The sequence below is a fragment of the Enhydra lutris genome, unplaced genomic scaffold (genome assembly GCF_002288905.1).
Source record: "Enhydra lutris kenyoni isolate GAN:26980312 unplaced genomic scaffold, ASM228890v2 scaffoldscaffold11, whole genome shotgun sequence".
NCBI classification, from domain to species: Eukaryota; Metazoa; Chordata; class Mammalia; order Carnivora; family Mustelidae; genus Enhydra; species Enhydra lutris.
The window spans coordinates 35203708-35221974 of record NW_019154095.1 but is presented as its reverse complement, the minus strand read 5'-3'; the positions used below and the strand labels follow the sequence as shown (position 1 = coordinate 35221974).

Below are 18267 nucleotides of genomic sequence, written 5' to 3'. Positions count from 1 at the left end.
TTTTTTTAAGATTTTATTTATTTATCTGACAGACAGAGATCACAAGTAGGCAGAGAGGCTGGTAGAGAGAGAGGAGGAAGCAGGCTCCCTGCTGAGCAGAGAGCCCCATGCGATGTGGGGCTCCATCCCAGGACTCTGAGATCATGACTTGAGCGGAAGGCAGAGGCTTTAATGTACTGAGCCACCCAGGCGCCCCCAGGTGCACTTTTTTTTGTGGTCAGAGGGCTTCGATGGGCAGAGATGCGGGGAGGGAGCACCCCTGAGCATCCTGAATGGAAATAGAAGCCGCATTTCCCCCTGGCTAGTAAAGAGTGGGTGCCCAGGAGCAGGTAACAGTCTGGGACAGTGGCCTCCAGGGCATGCCTGGCTTCGGGTCTTCTTTGTCAGTGCCCAGTGCCTAGTTGCTGGTCGTGAGAGGGATGGATGGGTGACCAGGTCGCATCAGATCTGTTGAGCCGTGGAGCACCCGGGATCCAGGGCAGGAGAGGTGAGGGGGAGCGAATGTGTGTGACAGTGTGTTGGGGGCGGGGAAGGCGGGGGCTTGAGTGGGGGAGCCCGGCAGTGGGACGAGGAGAAAGGAGCTTTGTGTGCAAGGGCTGCTGTAGCCAGAGCAAGTGTGGGCTTGGTGGCAGCTGCAGGCGTCCGCTCCTAATAGACTCAAAAGCTCTGAACCCTCTGGCCTGACACCTGTTAGCCAGAGGTTCCCCTGAGCTGACCTCTCCTTGGGCCAGCTCTTCCACTTTCACGTCTTACACATCGGACTCACTGAGGGCCCAGACCCCTCCCTGCCGGATCACTGGACCCAAAAGCCCCTGTTGACAAATTACCTTCTCTCTCCTTTAGGTGGGGGCTGTTGGATTTTTGAGGGACCGGGTTTGCTCAGCTGTTACTAGGGAAAGTGCTGAGGCTGGCCTAGTCCAAAGGAATGGGGTGTTCTCCTGGGAAGTGACCACTCTTGGCAAAGAACCGAGTGTGCAGGGAGGGGCATTCTGGACACAAAGAAGCCCTGGTGTGGGGTGGTTGTGGGGGGGGTACTGGCCTTCCTCCCCTCCCCACCCCCCTTGAATGGAGGGAAATGAAAGTCAACTGCTTAATGCTGCTGTGGCTGCTTCCTGGCTTTGCCTCTTTCTTCTTTTGCCCTTTGTGGGGGAGTCAGGTAGAGAAGAAGAGGTGGGGTTCCAGGGGCCAGCTGTCCCCCACTGACCCCCACCCCGTTCCCTCCTTCTAGCTCTGTAGCCCCCGGGATGTCGCAGCTCCCTGCGGCTCGCCTAGCCTAACTCCCTTTGTTTCTCTCCCTCTTCCCTCTCCCCCTCTTCCTGCCCCATCCTCGGTTCCTCTTCCCGGCCCCCGTGGGTGGCTGCAGCCCAGCCCTGGGGAGCCCCCGTGGAAGTGGAGTCCTTCCTGGTCCACCCTGGTGACCCGCTGCAGCTTCGCTGTCGGCTGCGGGACGATGTCCAGAGCATCAACTGGCTGCGGGACGGGGTGCAGCTGGTGGAAAGCAACCGTACCCGCATCACAGGGGAGGAGGTGGAGGTGCGGGACTCCGTGCCTGCCGACTCTGGCCTCTACGCTTGTGTGACCAGCAGCCCCTCGGGCAGTGACACCACCTACTTCTCCGTCAATGTCTCAGGTTGGTAGCAAAGCCTGCCCTCCCCCTCTCCCCAGATCCATCCCTCCCACCCTCTCTGCTGGTTTCAGGGGGAGGCGAACCTCCGCCCATTCAAGATCTGCCCCCACTCTGCTTCGGAAACTGCTGCCCACTAACACTGCTCCCCGCCCGCCGCGTGGCTTAGCTCTCAGGGGTGACCGACTGGTGTAGGCCTCAGGTCAGAGATCTGGTCCTCAGGTCCAGGATCCGCCTTAGAAGTGACTGCTGATACGCTTGGGTCAGTCGGACACTGATTTTTTCCACCATCGCTTGCCCAGATCTCCAGGTGCTACCTGGGACTCGGCCAGCTTCCATTCTGTCATTCCCTTGCCATTTGGACTTGGTACTTGGCTCAGGGGTTAGAGCCCCGGACTGTGTGGTGAGGTGGGTCCCTACTGTGATGGGAAGGATCCAGGTGCACCGCCATACTCCTAGGCTTCATGGAAAACATCTGTCCTCCAGCTTCTGGAGCTGTATTAAGGGCAGCCAGGGAACCCCAGAGCTCTGTGACTTTGGGAATCTGCCACTTCTAGAACACGACTTTTATACAACTCTAGGGTTAAACAAAGAAGAGCTGAAATTTTCTTTACACCATGTGTGCAAATCCAGGGTGAGGGCTGGGCATCACCTCTCCTCCAGGCATCATTTAGAACCTGCCCCCAGTTGAAGGACTTGCCTCCTTTATTTCCCTCCAGACCCCCAAAAGCATTAGGAGGGACTGGAAAAAGATCTGGCATGAACGCTATTTGGTAACCACATGTGTGTCAAACCTTTTAAAAGGAGTGGATCCTTGTGGAGAAGTGTTGGCAGCTGCGGACTGTGGTGGGCTTCCTCTCTGCTCTGGTTATGAAGGGCAGCCCCAAACGTTAGCACACGTGTGGTGGAAAAAACCAACTAGAAATTATTTGGTCCGTGGCTGTAGAAATGGCTTCTGGCCGTAGTGTGCCTAGACCTGTCTGGGTTTCTCAAGAAGGAGACACATCGTTTCCCTGGCTGCTCGTCCTGAGAGCCAGCACATGCGGGTGGTGCTGAGGTTCGAGAACCTCTGAATGCAGGGTGGGATGGAATTTGAGAGGACCAGCTGCCCCTGATGGAACTGGCCAGTCTCGAGGCTTCTGGACAGAGGGGCACTGTGTTGGGATGGGGAGGGTGGGGGGCAGGCATAGAGCTTGCAGTTCTATGACGTTTCCATCCTGCAGAGCGACTGTCACTGAGGGCACTATGGGACTGGGGTCCAGTATGGGGACGGGCACCTGCAATCGTCTGTAACCGGACTGGCCTTCGTGTCCATGGCCGGCTGTTGATATGGATGGAAACCTAGTGAGCCCTTTTCCTTCGAAGGGACCTCAGTGCCCACTTCTGCTTCCCATAGATGCTCTCCCCTCCTCGGAGGATGACGACGATGATGATGACTCCTCTTCAGAGGAGAAAGAGACAGATAACACCAAACCAAACCGTATGCGTGAGACACTGTTTCCTACCTTACTGCCCTTTGGGCCGGGCGTTGGGTTTGAGTGGGAAGGGGGAGGCTTGGATGATTGTTGGGAGAATGGGAGGAGAGGACACATGGGGTCATGATGCTTAGCCCTGGGGTGCCCTGGTTAGAGCAGGCACTGTTCACAAGTGTTGGGCAGGTAGGCAGGACACCCCCGGGTCCTGGCCTAGGCTCCTGCTCCTGAGCCTGACTGGCCCCTGCCTCTCTCTGTTGGCTTTCCCGGGGCAGCCGTGGCCCCATACTGGACATCCCCAGAAAAGATGGAAAAGAAATTGCATGCGGTGCCGGCTGCCAAAACTGTGAAGTTCAAATGCCCTTCCAGTGGGACTCCCAACCCCACATTGCGCTGGTTGAAAAATGGCAAAGAATTCAAACCTGACCACAGGATTGGAGGCTACAAGGTACGTATGTATATATGAAAGTTGGCGTAAGAGGAACAGGAGAAGCTACTTGGAAAATCCCTGTTATGTGTCATTGATTGTTTAATGATTTCTAACTATAAAAGCAGTGCACTTTAGAAAAATTTCAGGTACAAGAAACTGCAAATGAAGCTTTAAAATCTTTTCAGTCTTGGAGCACCTGGGTGGCTCAGTGTTAACCGTCCAACTATGCTCAGCTCATGATCTCAGAGTTGGGAGATCAAGCCCCTCATCGGGCTCCACACTAGGCATGGAGCCTGCTTGAGATTCTCTCTCCCTCTGCCCTGCCCCCACCTTGTGTGCTCGCTCTCACAAAACAAAAACCTTTTCAGTCTTTTTTTCTATGTATATGGTTTTTATATAATCACAGTGTATATAATTTCTTGTCGCTTGTTAACATTATAACATGAGTCTTTCGCCATGTGGTTGAGAGATAATTTTTCACGGCTGCATAGTATTTCATTACTAAAATGTCTCATAATGTAACGACCTGTTTTGTAGTATTTGTCATTTTCTGGTTTTTCGCTATTATAAATTATATTATGGTGAATATCTTTGTACATAAATCTTTGTGGGTTATTTTTTTAAGATTTTATTTATTTGTCAGAGAGAGAGAGAGAGCACGAGCACAGGCAGACAGAATGGAAGGCAGAGGCAGAGGGAGAAGCAGGCTCCCTGCCGAGCAAGGAGCCCGATGTGGGACTCGGTCCCAGCGTGCTGGGATCATGACCTGAGCCGAAGGCAGCTGCCCAACCAACTGAGCCACCCAGGCGTCCCTAAATCTTTGTGTTTTTAAAGATTGCTTAAGAGTGAAGTTACTAGACCAAGTATAAGAATTTTTTTAAGCCCTTCATGCATATTTTGCATCACCTTTTTCTCCTCCAGTAATTAGGTAATTTAACTCATTCATTTATTTCTTTTTACATGAACATTTCCTGAACACATGTCTTTCCAGAAAGTGTACTGGGCAGTAGAGTTCCAAGTACATCAGGAAGATGTGATATTTTATTTATTGTGATATTTGCTTTAATGGAGGATGATGTAATGAGCAGGAGTGTGATTTTTAAATTTTATTTTATTATGATAATAGTTACTTTCCCAAAAGAAAAAATTAGTTCAATGGGAATGGCAAGTTCCCTATACCTGAGCCAACAACTTTGATGAGAAAAGTACCTCACTCTTCTCTTATGTATTGTTCTGCTTGTTAGCAGACTTCAGATTTTCATATATTAATCAGCGATTTTTGTTTCCTGCTGTGTGAATGGTCTGTCTGCATCCTTTGCCCATTTACGTCTCTAGGAAGAACTTCTTCCTCCTTAATCCCTTCTTTAGACTCTGATCATCCTTCTGTCCCATCTCACCTTGCTGTTTTTTTGCCATTTATCTTGTACAAGGAAAGCAGAGATTGGGGTACGTGGCTGGCTCAGTTGGTGAGTGTGCGATTCCTGATCCCAGGGTTGTAAGTTCGAGCCCCATGTTGGGTGTAGAGATTGCTTTATTTATTTATTTATTTATTTATTAACATTTTATTTATTTATTTGACAGAGATCACAAGTAGGCAGAGAGGAAGGGAAGCAGCCTCCCTGCTGAGCAGAGAGCCTGATGCGGGGCTGGATCCCAGGCCCTTGGCATCATCCCCTGAGCCAAAGGCAGAGGCTTTAACCCACTGAGCCACCCAGGCACCCTGGGATTACTTTAAAAAAAAAAAAAAAAAAAAAATCTTTAAGAAGAAAAGGAAAGCAGAGATCAGGAAAAATCGGGAAACATTTTAAAGTAATTTATGCAACACTTGCCGTGTGCAAGGCACTGCCATGTGATAATAGGGCAGTGTTCCTGACCACAGAGAATTTCCAGTCCAACAGGAGGGCATGCATCCTTAAACACTTGTCACAAAAAGTGGGCTGCGATCAGGGGCCCAGAGGGATAGTGAGAACCATTCTGACCCAAGGTTGGGCAGGAGGAGAGGGTTCTTGGAAGAAGAGGTCAGAGGCATCCTGGGCTGGACTCCGGGAGGGGCAGAGTGGGAAGAGCCTGGTGCATTTGGGAGAAGGCGGAGGCACGTAGGTCAGAGAGCAGGTGGCCCTGGCTGCTGCAGGCCGATGTCCAGAGTTCCTTATACCCGCCCGCCCATGCGCCTGATGGGTTCTTTCAGTACACGTGGACCGGGGGCGGGGCCAGGGGGTGGTCTGTGCCCTGTCCTGGCCCACATGCTGCAGGGGGCCCCGGGCTGGGACTGGAGGGTAAGTGCCACCGGGCGCTTCTGCCTCCGTTCTCCTCCAGACCCGCGGTGGAGCGCTCTGGCATGTCTCCCCTCAGGTCCGTTACGCCACCTGGAGCATCATAATGGACTCCGTGGTGCCTTCGGATAAGGGCAACTACACGTGCATCGTGGAGAATGAATATGGCAGCATTAACCACACCTACCAGCTCGACGTCGTGGGTAAGAAGGCCGTGGCGACAGGGTGAGAGGAGATGCGAGGAAAGAGAGCAGGGCTTGGAGAGAATGGCCAGAGTGTCCAGGCTGACAGACATCTGTTAGCTCTGTCACCTGAAGCCGGTTTCGTGCCCGGTTTGTGCATTTAGTTGAGAGGCTTGGACGCTGCTCTGGCTCCTGAAAGGTGAAAGGTGTTGTGGCTGGTGTCCTGTGAGGGGTGACCAGAGCGGGGGTCACACAGCATTCCGGTGGCTGCTGCTTCGTGGACAGTCTGCTGGGGGGTGGGGGCTTGGGCCGCGGCAGTTCTCATGGGCCTTGCGAGGTTGGCACGATGCTTCCTGCTCCACAGAAGAGCAGACGGAGGCTCAGTAGTGCCGGACCCCAGCCCCATGCCAACTGTGGGGCGTCGCAGGAATCTCGAGGAGGCCCAGCACGGCTCTCCATACTGCTGCGGCAGCCCCTCATTCTCTAGAGATCTTACGGTAAAGAGCTGCCCCGCCAGCGTTCTGTCTTGGCTTTGAGGATATGACATAAAGAGAAGCTTCTGGTCCAGCCGGAAAAGACCAGAGATTCGGCACTGCTGGTGAGCTCTGAGTGCTGCTGGTGCTGCTGTTCTTGGGCCACACTTGCAGGAGCAAGTCTAAACTCCTCTGTGTAATTTTTGTTAGGGAGGACTGGGGGTGTGGCCAAAGTGATAGGGTCTCCATTTAAGGCAGGAGAGACTTCTGGTGCCTGTGAAAATGGATGCATGGCCGTGCGGAGGAAGACCTTCTTCCCTCTCCCGGCTCTGAGTCATGGGGCTAAGGCTTGGCAGAGACTGGAAATGCTCTGCTCACTGGAAAAGCCAAGGGGAGCTCACTTCTCTTTGGCGGTCTTGGGGACGCCCTCTGTCAGCATCCCAGCCAGAAGCGGGCCATGGCAGGGCCTCATGAGTCTCTCCTGTCTCTTCCTCCACAGAGCGGTCCCCTCACCGGCCCATCCTGCAGGCAGGGTTGCCTGCCAACAAGACCGTGGCCCTGGGCAGCAATGTGGAGTTCATGTGTAAGGTGTACAGTGACCCACAGCCCCATATCCAGTGGCTAAAGCACATCGAGGTGAATGGGAGTAAGATTGGTCCAGACAACCTGCCTTATGTCCAGATCTTGAAGGTAATCTAGGCCCCAGTCCCTGTGGGCTGGGTGCTGGGAAGGAGACCTGTATCTCCCTGGTCCCCAGTGGCTATGGTCAGTCTTAGTACCAGTGACTGGGATGCATCACTTACCCTTCAGGCACATGCTCCGTTTTTTAAATAGGGACCTAGCCACATTCCCCAGAGCTAGTGACAGGTCACAGAGTGGCTGTGCAGTGGGAACTGAGGGGTGGGGAGGCCACTGCTGGTTTCTGGAGAGCCATGAGAGTGACTTTGCTCAGGCTTTTGGCTCAGCTATTTTCAGGGAAGGCATTTGAACTCCTGATTTTCCATTGCCCAGGACCAAAGCCTTTCCAGCAAGCATTTCCCAGCTTCCACCCTATCTCCCAAGTCATGTCCTTTCTGGCGAGTGAGTGAACGATGAGGGCATGATTCTTAATTGTGTTTGAAAAGCAAGGGCTGCAGGTAGATTGTAAACAGCATCAGGAGTAATGGCCTTCTCTTCCTTTTCCTCTCACTCCCAGACTGTCATTATCCCTGAATGCTCCACTAATCCAGGGAAGGTAATTGCCTAATTCCCCCAGTGGATCTCGTAACAAGAAGTAACCGGGGGCTGGCTAACTCTGGTCCTAGAGTTAGACCTCCTCCTCCCCTGGCTTGGCCCTCCCAGAGTTTTACGGCCATCCCTTCTCTTCACTACTGGTGCTGAAACCGCTGTGTCAGAGAACAAGGCCGTGGCCTTGGCCCTTGGCTTTTGGCTCCCTTCAGAGTACCTGCCCTAGACCCAGACGAGCGGGCCTGACACAGATACAACGTGTGACTAGGGGCAGCCATTTTCAAGTTTATTTTTTCAGTCAGATGCTTTGGGCCTTCGAAGTCCAGTTTTGTCCTACTGAGAAGGGAAAGATGGTAAATCTCACTACCGTCTCCCTTGCCTCAGCTCCCTTGGCCTGCCTTAACCTTACATGGGAGCGAAGTCTGGCCACGTCTCTGTGTGCCCCACTGACTGGCTTGTCGTTGGTTTGTTCTAGCATTCGGGGATTAATAGCTCGGATGCGGAGGTGCTGACCCTGTTCAATGTGACAGAGGCCCAGAGCGGGGAGTATGTGTGTAAGGTTTCCAATTATATTGGTGAAGCTAGCCAGTCTGCGTGGCTCACTGTCACCAGACCTGTGGCAAAAGGTAATGGGGAGCTGGATGGGGCCCTGTGCTGGGAGTGTGGTTCAGGCCCCATGCTGCTGGGGCAGATGGGGAAGCCAGCACCCGACTCTCCCTGTCACCCTGCTGTACTTCTAGAGCCCAGAGCCATGGAAAAATACCCGGCCTGGGAGGCTGCTTTGGTTCGGTCCTGTGTTGGTGTCTGTTCCCTCTGAGCCTTGTGTGTGCTCCTTGGCTGTGTGTGCATTTGTGGGTTCGGTCTGGCCGCGTGCTGAACAACAGTGCAGACGGAGGTTTGAGTGGTGGAGAAGGGAAGGGGCCGGGCGTCCCCTTGCAAACCAGCAGGCTGTGCGTGCGTTTGCGTGTGTGTGTGTGTGCGTGTGTGTGCACGCACGTGTGACTGCAGCACCCATCCATCCCTCCTGTGTGTGCCTTCTGACTTTCTCTACCTGACACCAAACAGCCCCCGTCGCCGGGCCCCATTTCTCCATGCTGCCCGCCACCCGCCCGCATGCTTGGACGGGCCAGGGGCTGCCAGCATCTGGTGAAGGGTCGTAACCAGCCAGCAGCGTCTCAAGTCTGCAGAGCCCCTCCCTCAGGGTCTCACTGTCTTCCTCTAACAGGTCTCGCTGCCTGGTGGTTTTTGTGGTTCCTTGTTGCAAAGGAGACGCTGGGGAGCATTCCTTCCTCCGGTTTCCCCCCCCCACTTCTCTTCCTCCCTCCCTTCCTCTGTGTGTCTCTGAGAGGTCTCATGTCCTGTGCTTGTCCATTTTGCTTCCGTTGTCTCTTCTAGACTGCCGGAGTTAATACCACCGACAAAGAAATGGAAGTGCTCCACTTAAGGAATGTCTCCTTTGAGGACGCGGGGGAGTATACGTGCTTGGCGGGTAACTCTATCGGACTGTCCCATCACTCTGCATGGTTGACCGTTCTGGAAGGTATACACTGTACTTCTCCTCTCGATGTCCTGCCCTCGCCACGGGCACGGGGGGAGCATGCATTGTGGGGCTGGGGGAGACACAGAGCCGGGAGAGGTAGAGGGGTGGCTCCTGGGGGCCAGCAGGTGGCCCTGGCGGTTTGTCTGAAAGCTTGAGGGTCGAATCCCCTCAGCTCTCCCAGGAGCTGTCCTCGTTTTGCAGGAACACGGAGGCCTCCCACCTGCATACCCGCATCTGGCTCTCCCCCTTGGCCAGTGCAATGCATGCGTGGAATCTGGAGCTAACCTGCAGCCGGGCTCTCATGCAGGGCAGGCTCCTTCCCTCCTTGGGCCCAGCAGCCTTCCCCGACTAGTCTGATCCTTTTTTGCTGGCTCCAGAGGCCTCAAGAGAGGCATGGGCCGCCGCCTCTAACCGGATGTAGGCATTCTCTAAAGAGAGGCTTGTTGCTAATCAGGAAGAGGGCCAGCCCCCCCCCGCCATCCTCTGATCTCAGGAGGAGAGGCTCCATCCACCCAGATGCGGGAAGTGGAGCTTTAAGTGAGGCCTGACTCTGGAAGCAATAGGGGACTCTTTGCTGCCCATGTATCCTCTTGGGCTCCCGGAAGGGAGGTGTGTGTGCTGGGCTGGGAAGGAAGGAGCCTACAGCCTGCTCAGGTGGTGGGGCTGGTGATCACTGCCTCTTGAGTGTCCTGCACGTGGGTCTGGGCACGGTGCTGACACTGCCCTCCTCTCTCTCCCTCTCTCTTCCTCGGCCCTGCCTGGCCAGCAGGGTCTGACCCCTGCTTGAGGCAGAGAAGTGTTCTGTTTTTATCCCGTCGCTGTCTTTGTCCCGTGTGTGCTCCCACTTGGTTGTCTTCGTTTGTCCATACCGGGGAGAGGGAAAAACAGAAACACTTCCTCCTGTTACCAGCTCTGCTGCCTCCTTGTTGGGCTTCCGGGGGTTCCTTCAGGCTCCATCTGGGGTCACACTGGTGCCTCTCTGGGGAGGTCCCTGGAGTGCCTGCCTCTGTGGCTGGCTGGTTTCTTTAGAAGAAAGCCATGCAAGGAAGAGGGGCATTCAAGCTGGTGGGGAAGGGGTGTCCGGGAAGCCTCCTTGTTCCCCGTGTATAAGGGAACAGGAGTTTCAGCTGGATGGGCTTTTGTGGGAGCAGGCTGAATTCTAAATGGAAGGTGGGAGAAGAGAAGAAAACAGTGCCTCCTCCCCAATATCCTCCTTCGGTTTTAGGAGTTGGGGCCTGAGTAGAATCCTTAAGCGCAGCAAAGTGGACATGGTCATCTCAAGCAGTCCAGACATGGTGGGAAATGAAGTTAGTTTTGCCTGTGGTTTAGCTAGGTACAAATATTTATGTGTCTGACCTGACCCAGGCAGCATAGGCAGAAGACAAGGACCCAGGAGACAGACTGGGTCCCTCCCTCTTCTCCCTCCTTGAACTCACAATGCGTTGCTGTATGTCAGGTGCTATGGCACATGGAAATGGAGAAGATGCCCCTGGGCTGTCAGGGACAACAGACTCCTAAGTGGTTCCTCTGTCCCACGTACCAGGGGTTACATGTAGTGCTGGGGCCCTGCGGAGAAGGACCGGGTTTCCATGAAGAGACTGAGAAAGTCCTTGTGGGGTCCCTGGTCCCCGGCAATCTCAGCAGTCCAGCTGAGCAAGGCGGGCTCCTGAATGAATGAGGATGGGCCTTAAGTGGCAAGATAGTTCTAGTCCATCCCCCTTGGGGGATTCGAGTCGGGATCAGGAAGACTCAGAGATCACAAGCTGACTGATCTGCTCAGTGCCAGACCTCAGTCCCAGCTGGGACCTGGCTTGGTTCTTTTCTGCCCTGAAAATTCTCAGACAAAAGGAGGTGGGGGTGGTCTTTCTTACGAAGCTGGGACCCTGGTGATCTGGGCCTCCAGAGCCTGCTAATACCCTGTTCACACTGACTCAGCCCTGGAAGAGAGGCCCGCGGTGATGACCTCGCCCCTATACCTGGAGATCATCATCTACTGCACAGGGGCCTTCCTCATCTCCTGCATGGTGGGCTCTGTCATCATCTACAAGATGAAGAGTGGCACCAAGAAGAGCGACTTCCACAGCCAGATGGCCGTGCACAAGCTGGCCAAGAGCATCCCTCTGCGCAGACAGGTAACAGAAAGTAGATAGGGGATTTGCACACTCCTCACCGCCTTCTATCCTTGCGCCCCCCGGGGGCTCCTCCAGGACCCGTGGATGCCCTGCCCTCTCTTCTGTCCCCAACCTGCCACTTCTAGCTTTGCTTCCTAGCTTCTGGGCCAGGGGCAGGGGACTGTCCCGAGTGCTCCAGGGTTGGGTTCCAAGCAGTTCTAGCCCATGAATTCGGTGCCCACCATACCCCAGCTGCAAGCCCCCTGCTCACCCAGCACATGGATCGGGAGAAGGTCCTACCTGGGCTGAATGTGCAACTCTGGTTGCACTTTTAAAGGGTCCCTGAGGGCCAGTTAGAGGTACAGAGATAGAGAGGAGAGGACCTGAGGCAGGTGCCAGGATGCCACCCTCCTCTTGTCCAAGGAAATGGAACAGAGAGGGTAAAGGCGTGTGAAAGGAGGGAACATTCCTTTGGAGCTGGGCTGATTCTGGAGGGTACTTTGGGAGTTAGGAATCCATAATTCTGGATACCTGGGTCGCTCAGTAGGTTAGGTGTCTGCCTTCTGCTCAGGTCCTGATCCCAGGGTCCTGGGATCAAGCTCCATATTGGGCTCCCTGCTCAGCCCCCTCCCAGGTTCCACAGAGAGCCTGCTTCTCTCTCTGCCTCTGCCCTTCCCTGCTGCTCCTGCTCTCTTTTGCTGTCTCTCTCCAAAATAAATAAATAAAATCTTCAGAAAAGGGGGAAGGGATGCATAATTTGAGGCAGGGTTTTCACAAAGAATGGGGTCAAGAGTAGAGTTGTGATTGCAATGATAGGTTACAAAATGTCAGTCTGGAAGAGATAGATTTGGTCTGCTCCTGTTAGAGGTGAGTGAAAAGGGTAGCTGGTGGCAAAATAAGTCTATTTTTGAACTTAGATCTTCAGACCTCTTGTGGTCTTTCTGCCACTCTGTGTGGAGAAAGAATATCAAATAACAGACACATACCCCTGCCACTGGTGGAAAGCCCTGACGGGGAGTTGTGGGAATCGGCTGCGGCTCAGTACCCCCACTCCCCTCCCCCACCCCATCCTCGCTAGAAGGGTGACCCCACACTTCCCTGTAGGTGTCAGCGGATTCCAGTGCATCCATGAACTCTGGGGTTCTGCTGGTTCGGCCCTCACGGCTCTCCTCTAGTGGAACCCCCATGCTGGCTGGGGTCTCTGAATACGAGCTTCCTGAAGACCCTCGCTGGGAGCTGCCTCGAGATAGGTAATACTTTAACTCTCAGCTTCAGAGGAAGCCCCCCAGTTCAGAGTGAAGGTGTACCAGATGCATCCAGAAAGAGTAGTTGACACTTTCTGCTCTCAGTTGGGTGGAATTTGGAGATGTGGAGATGGGATGTCCCTCCAAGGCTGAAATTTTACCAGCCCCATCTCACATCACCCTTTGTTTTCCCAAAAGGCTGGTTTTAGGCAAACCCCTGGGAGAGGGCTGCTTTGGGCAGGTGGTGTTGGCGGAGGCCATTGGGCTGGACAAGGACAAACCCAACCGTGTGACCAAAGTGGCTGTGAAGATGTTGAAGGGTAAGTGATGTCTCTGTCCTTGCAAAAACAAGCCCTTCCTTGTCCAAGCAAACAGTGGGCCTTGGGCCACCATTCTGTGCAGTGCCCTGTCACGGTGCACACCTGCCACCCGGCCCGCATAGCATTGCCTGGATTCATCATTCTGATCCCTGCCATGGCCACATTCTCACTTTGTTCTTGACATCAGTCTGGGCTGCGGTCAGGGGTTCATTCTAGATACCGTAGCTAGCTGGTTTTTCTTATCCGTCCTCCGTCCCACACCCTAGCATGTGTTGCCAACAGCTCTCATAAGGGGGAAGGGAAAATTGATTGGGGTGTGAAATGGGGAGGAAAAAGAAGCAAGTCCCTGAGACCAGGGCCTCCTCGCGCATCCACCCCGTGTCCCCTCCCTTCGCTTTTCTCCTCTTGTCCTCCCTTCCAAGTAACTGAGTCTCGTGCCCTCCTGTTTTGTGCGTAAAGCGGATGCAACAGAGAAAGACCTGTCAGACCTAATCTCGGAAATGGAGATGATGAAGATGATCGGGAAGCACAAGAACATCATCAACCTGCTGGGTGCCTGCACGCAAGACGGTAGGTGCCAAGCTAGGCCAACTCTCCCGCCCTGGTCAGCGCAGGGGCTCTGCTGAGAACCTAGGCCTCCCCCTCGAATAACAGTGTGTTTCGGGGTGGAGATCGTAATCAGTGACCGGGCATTTCAGCAAAGCTTAGGGAAGGGGGTTAAGAGGGGACACCAGTTCAGCGGTAGCTGGAGTTACCTCTCAGGGTCTGGGCTGATGCCCTCTGGCATTCGTCTGAGAAGTCAGGTATCTAGACTCATACACATAGTGTGTGGGTAGAACCAGGTGAGTCACTATGGCTTAAATTAGCCCCCCTCCCAGCTTTGCTCAGGAGCTTCCTGGAGTATGCTGGGAAGAATCATTTCCCTAGCTTTCTTGGGGTAGTGGAATGAATTTCCCAGGCTCCCTAAAGGTGCAGGTAGGCCTAGGGAACAAACATGTGGTATGCAATTGAGGGTGGGGCTTCCTGGGGGTGAACCTGAGCCCGAGCACCTGCCTGCCCTCCATGATGGCAAGTCCACCCCTATGCTCCCAGGTCCTTTGTACGTCATCGTGGAGTATGCCTCCAAAGGCAACCTACGAGAGTACCTGCAGGCCCGGAGGCCCCCTGGGCTGGAGTACTGTTACAACCCCAGCCACAACCCAGAGGAGCAGCTCTCCTCCAAGGACCTGGTATCCTGCGCCTATCAGGTGGCCCGAGGCATGGAGTATCTCGCCTCCAAGAAGGTATGGCATCTGAGGGTTCCCCTGGTTGAAGCAGGGGTGGGAACAGAGCCTTCCAGGTACTCCAGTTCATGACTTTGTGTCCTCTGGTGGGGTTGGAGGCATTTGGAGTCGTGCCTGCCAGTGCTCTCTTAGGCTCTCAGGGACGTTGGAGTCTGGAGAGCCAGTGTAGGGCGTGGCGTTCGGGCCCGACTGGATACGGTTCAGATCTGTGCATTGCCACTTGGTATAGCCCCAGGCAGCTACTTCTAGATCTCCAAACACAAAGAAAGAATGATAAGCCATATGTTGTGGGATGGTTGCGGGGCAGGATGGAGTCTTGTGTGATGGTGTGAAGTACAGCGTGGGTACTCAGTAAACGGAGGCTTTGTCTGAGCCCCAGCGCAGTGCAGATGTGCTGTAGCTGGGGGCCAGGGCTGGAGAGCACACTCCTACGCTGGCTGGCCCGAAGCATACAGGTTCAGCCTTCCTGGGTGCGAATCCAGAGCTATGAGTTGGGAGGAGTGGCAGGGGAGCCCCATACAGAGGGCTTGCTCCGGTGATTCAGGGTCCTGGAGCTGGAGGTGCTCGATGGCTGCCTTTGAAGTGGAAGCGAGGGACCTCCCAGCCGCGGCCTAGAAAGGTCCAGGGGTAGTGGTGTGGCGGGAGGAGGATGCCCCGTGCGTTACAGGACAGCGCGGGTGCTGGAGCCGAGGCCCCCGGGCAGGCTGGCAGCTAGCGGCCCCTCACCCACACCACGGCCTCTGCTCCCCACAGTGCATACACCGAGACCTGGCTGCCAGGAATGTGCTGGTGACCGAGGACAACGTGATGAAGATTGCAGACTTCGGCCTCGCGCGGGACATCCACCACATTGACTACTATAAAAAGACAACCAACGTAAGTGCTGAGGACAGAACGGCCATGGGTCCTCTGCCCAGGACTCCACTGGGCTTTCTCCTACTTCCGTCTCTGGGCTGGGGCCCAGCACAGGTGGCCTTGCTTGAGAGGTGGTGTGGTGGGACAAGCCAAGCACATGTCCTCCTTCCCACATCTGGTCCCATGTGTGCGCCCCCCAACTGCGCCGCCCCCGCTTGTCCCCGCATCACCGGGGCTTGGGCTACCCGCAGTCTCCCTATGTCACATACAGGGCCGGCTGCCTGTGAAGTGGATGGCCCCCGAGGCCTTGTTTGACCGGATTTACACCCACCAGAGTGACGTGTGAGTTTCAAAGTAGCAGTTGCCAGGGAGACATGGGATAGAACATTCCAGCGTAGTAAAGTCCTGGGTGCCCCTCTGGATTGACAAGGGTCTGCTTCCCTCTCGGAGAGAACAAAACAAAACAAAACACTGGACGTGTCCACCTACCTTGTTCACTCGGTGGAGGTTGGAAGGCCAGTGCGAGCTCCAGCGCTGGCCCTCGCGTTCCCCGTAAGCGTCTGTGCTCGGGGAGGGTGGGGTCAGGGTGACACGCCACCGGGGAGACGGAAAGGATTCTGGGCTGGCCTTGCCCTGTGCCCCTGAGACCTGCTGGCTCTGTGCTCCTCCACAGCTGGTCTTTTGGGGTGCTCCTGTGGGAGATCTTCACTCTGGGAGGCTCCCCGTATCCTGGCGTGCCTGTGGAGGAGCTTTTCAAGCTGCTGAAGGAGGGTCATCGGATGGACAAGCCCAGTAACTGCACCAATGAGCTGTAAGTGTGGGAGGATGCCTGAGGTCCTGGGCCAGGCCCTGGGGGAAGAACAGAGGGAGAAAGGGGCCTAGCTAGATAAAGCGGCCCTGCCTGGGTCCTCCCTCCCTGACTCGACAGTCCTCTCCCAGGTACATGATGATGCGGGATTGCTGGCATGCGGTACCCTCTCAGAGACCTACATTCAAGCAGCTGGTGGAAGACCTGGACCGCATTGTGGCCTTGACCTCCAACCAGGTGAGGCTGTCCTATCCTAGCTTTGGCCACCATCCCCCGAGCACACCTCTGTGAGTGCGCACTGCCGTGGGGAGGAGAGTGCCACATCTTCTGTCTCTCCTTGCACAGGAGTACCTGGACCTGTCTGTGCCCCTGGACCAGTACTCTCCGAGCTTTCCCGACACCCGAAGCTCTACCTGCTCCTCGGGGGAGGATTCTGTCTTCTCTCATGAGCCGTTGCCGGAGGAACCCTGTCTGCCCCGACACCCAGCCCAGCTTGCCAATGGTGGACTCAAACGACGCTGACTAGCACCCCCATCCCCCCGGCCCAGACTCCATCGCGCCGCTGTAATCCTCACCCCCTAACCCCTCCCTGCGGGACTCACTGCCTTCCCCTTTGCCCCTTTCCTGCTGGCAGGAGCCAGCTGCCTACCTGAGGCCTTCACCCCTCCCCGGAGTTCGCCTTTCTTCCTCCTCCTCCTCCTCCTCCTCTTCACAACCTGCTTGTGAGAGAGAGGTGCAGAGCGGCAGGGCCTTGTTCCCGGCGAGTTCGTGCCCTCCCACATGTTGGACCAAGACCCCTCCCCGCCACCTTGGCGCAGTGCCTGGAGGCTGGGGAGTGGGAGGTAAGCAGGCATGCCAGCGAGAGCGGACTGAGCTTTCCTGTGTTGGTTTTGTCTGCTTCCTGTGACCCGTAAGCCTGAGTTCTGGTGGTGGGGGCCTTGTCCTCAGGGCTACAGTGGTAGCGAGGGGAGGTCAAGCGCTCCAGGCTTTGGCTGAAGGCGGCCTCTGCTCCAGAGAGATGGTGCCAGGGGCTTATTAATTCTAATACTAATTTGCTTTGCTGACCAAATACCTGGTACCAGAGGATGGGGAGGCGAAGGCTGGGAGCAGTGTCGTGGCCCTGGGGCCCAGCCCCACGCTGGGGGCTTTGTATATAGCTATGAAGAAAACACAAAGTGTATAAATCTGAGTATATATTTACATGTCTTTTTAAAAGGGTCGTTACCAGAGATTTACCCATCGGGTAAGATGCTCCTGGTGGCTGGGAGGCATCAGTTGCTATATATTAAAAAACGAAAAAGAAAAAAAAAAAGGAAAATGTTTTTAAAAAGGTCATATATTTTTTGCTACTTTTGCTGTTTTATTTTTTTAAATTATGTTCTAAACCTATTTTCAGTTTAGGTCCCTCAATAAAAATTGCTGCTGCTTCATTTTTATATGGGCTGTGTGACAAGGGAGAGGATGTCCGCTGAAAAGGAGCGAGCTTCCCGGGCCCTGGGGTTGTGTCTGTGCCAAGGGCGCCCAAGCTCCCTGCAGTGCCTCCTCACCGCTTCCCCTTAGGTCCTGCACCAAGACCTCCGGGACAAACCTCCTACCTCTCCGATGCTGTTCGGAAAGGCAGGAAGAGAAGACGACGTCTGTGTAGTGGGCAGGAACTTCAGTGCACCCGAGGCGCTGGGCCCCGAGCCAAGGCCCTACCGCCGCCCTCAACTACAGATTGTTTCCTTAGAGGAAACTGGTGGGGTTGGGTGGGGTTGGAGGGTCAGAAGGGGAGCTGGGGGCCTACCTGGGAATAGCCAAGGGGTGGAGCTAGAGGGATTTAAAAGGAAAGCTACGGATTACAGGACCAAGGGCCTGCAGAAACTCAAACCCAGATATGTGTCTCCCCCTTTATGTGGGTGTGGTTTTGTCTGTACTTCTGTGTGAGGGAAAACTTGTCATCTAAGATCAGTTTGACATTCGGACCCCTTGCTTCATGTCTCCCAGCTTCCTCTGGCCTTGCTTCTCTCACCTGCGCGCCTCCCCGCCATTCTTCCTGTGTCTGTGACCAGACTTGTGTGTTGAAACTATCGCAGATTTTGGCTTCCTATAAGTTTCTTCCTGTATAAACTCCACCCCATCCCCCAGGAAAGGGGAAAAATTCTCTGAATGTTTGGTGTTTGGCTGCTTGGAAATTTTCTTTCTCTGCCACCTGCTGGTGATCGCTGCACTCAGCATGTGGGTCCCTGCTCCTCACAACCTCAGCCCTGAACCTGCAGGCACTCCGCCCCCCCCCCCCCCCCCACCCCCCAGGCTTACTCTCTGCGCAGTTACCATGAAATACGGAAGAAAGTTCAATTCGCTTTCATTTCTGCAGGGCAAACGGGATTGCTGCTTTAAGTTTGCTTTCTGAGCTAGCTCTTTTGGGGGCAGCTGTGGTGTTGGC

The 18267-nt window shown here is 54.8% G+C and overlaps 1 protein-coding gene across 3 annotated transcripts in view; it reads left to right on the top strand.

Annotated features, from left to right (window-relative positions):
- The window catches only part of LOC111144420 (fibroblast growth factor receptor 1), a 47280-nt gene extending 30002 nt beyond the window's left edge, over positions 1-17278 (top strand). Inside the window, exons 3-18 of one of the 3 annotated variants that reach the window (XM_022498708.1) lie at positions 1364-1630; positions 3021-3110; positions 3372-3544; positions 5879-6002; positions 6954-7144; positions 9077-9221; positions 11157-11353; positions 12437-12582; positions 12775-12896; positions 13356-13466; positions 13989-14179; positions 14933-15055; positions 15306-15376; positions 15708-15845; positions 15974-16079; positions 16188-17278. In XM_022498708.1, the coding sequence (XP_022354416.1) occupies positions 1364-1630; positions 3021-3110; positions 3372-3544; positions 5879-6002; positions 6954-7144; positions 9077-9221; positions 11157-11353; positions 12437-12582; positions 12775-12896; positions 13356-13466; positions 13989-14179; positions 14933-15055; positions 15306-15376; positions 15708-15845; positions 15974-16079; positions 16188-16364 (2372 nt within the window). In that variant the 3' untranslated portion in view covers positions 16365-17278. Of the gene's footprint in view, positions 1-1363; positions 1631-3020; positions 3111-3371; positions 3545-5878; positions 6003-6953; positions 7145-9076; positions 9222-11156; positions 11360-12436; positions 12583-12774; positions 12897-13355; positions 13467-13988; positions 14180-14932; positions 15056-15305; positions 15377-15707; positions 15846-15973; positions 16080-16187 lie in introns of all 3 variants that reach the window. The other 2 variants (XM_022498707.1, XM_022498709.1) reach the window with 2 other exon arrangements.
- The last annotated feature ends 989 nt before the right edge of the window (positions 17279-18267 follow it).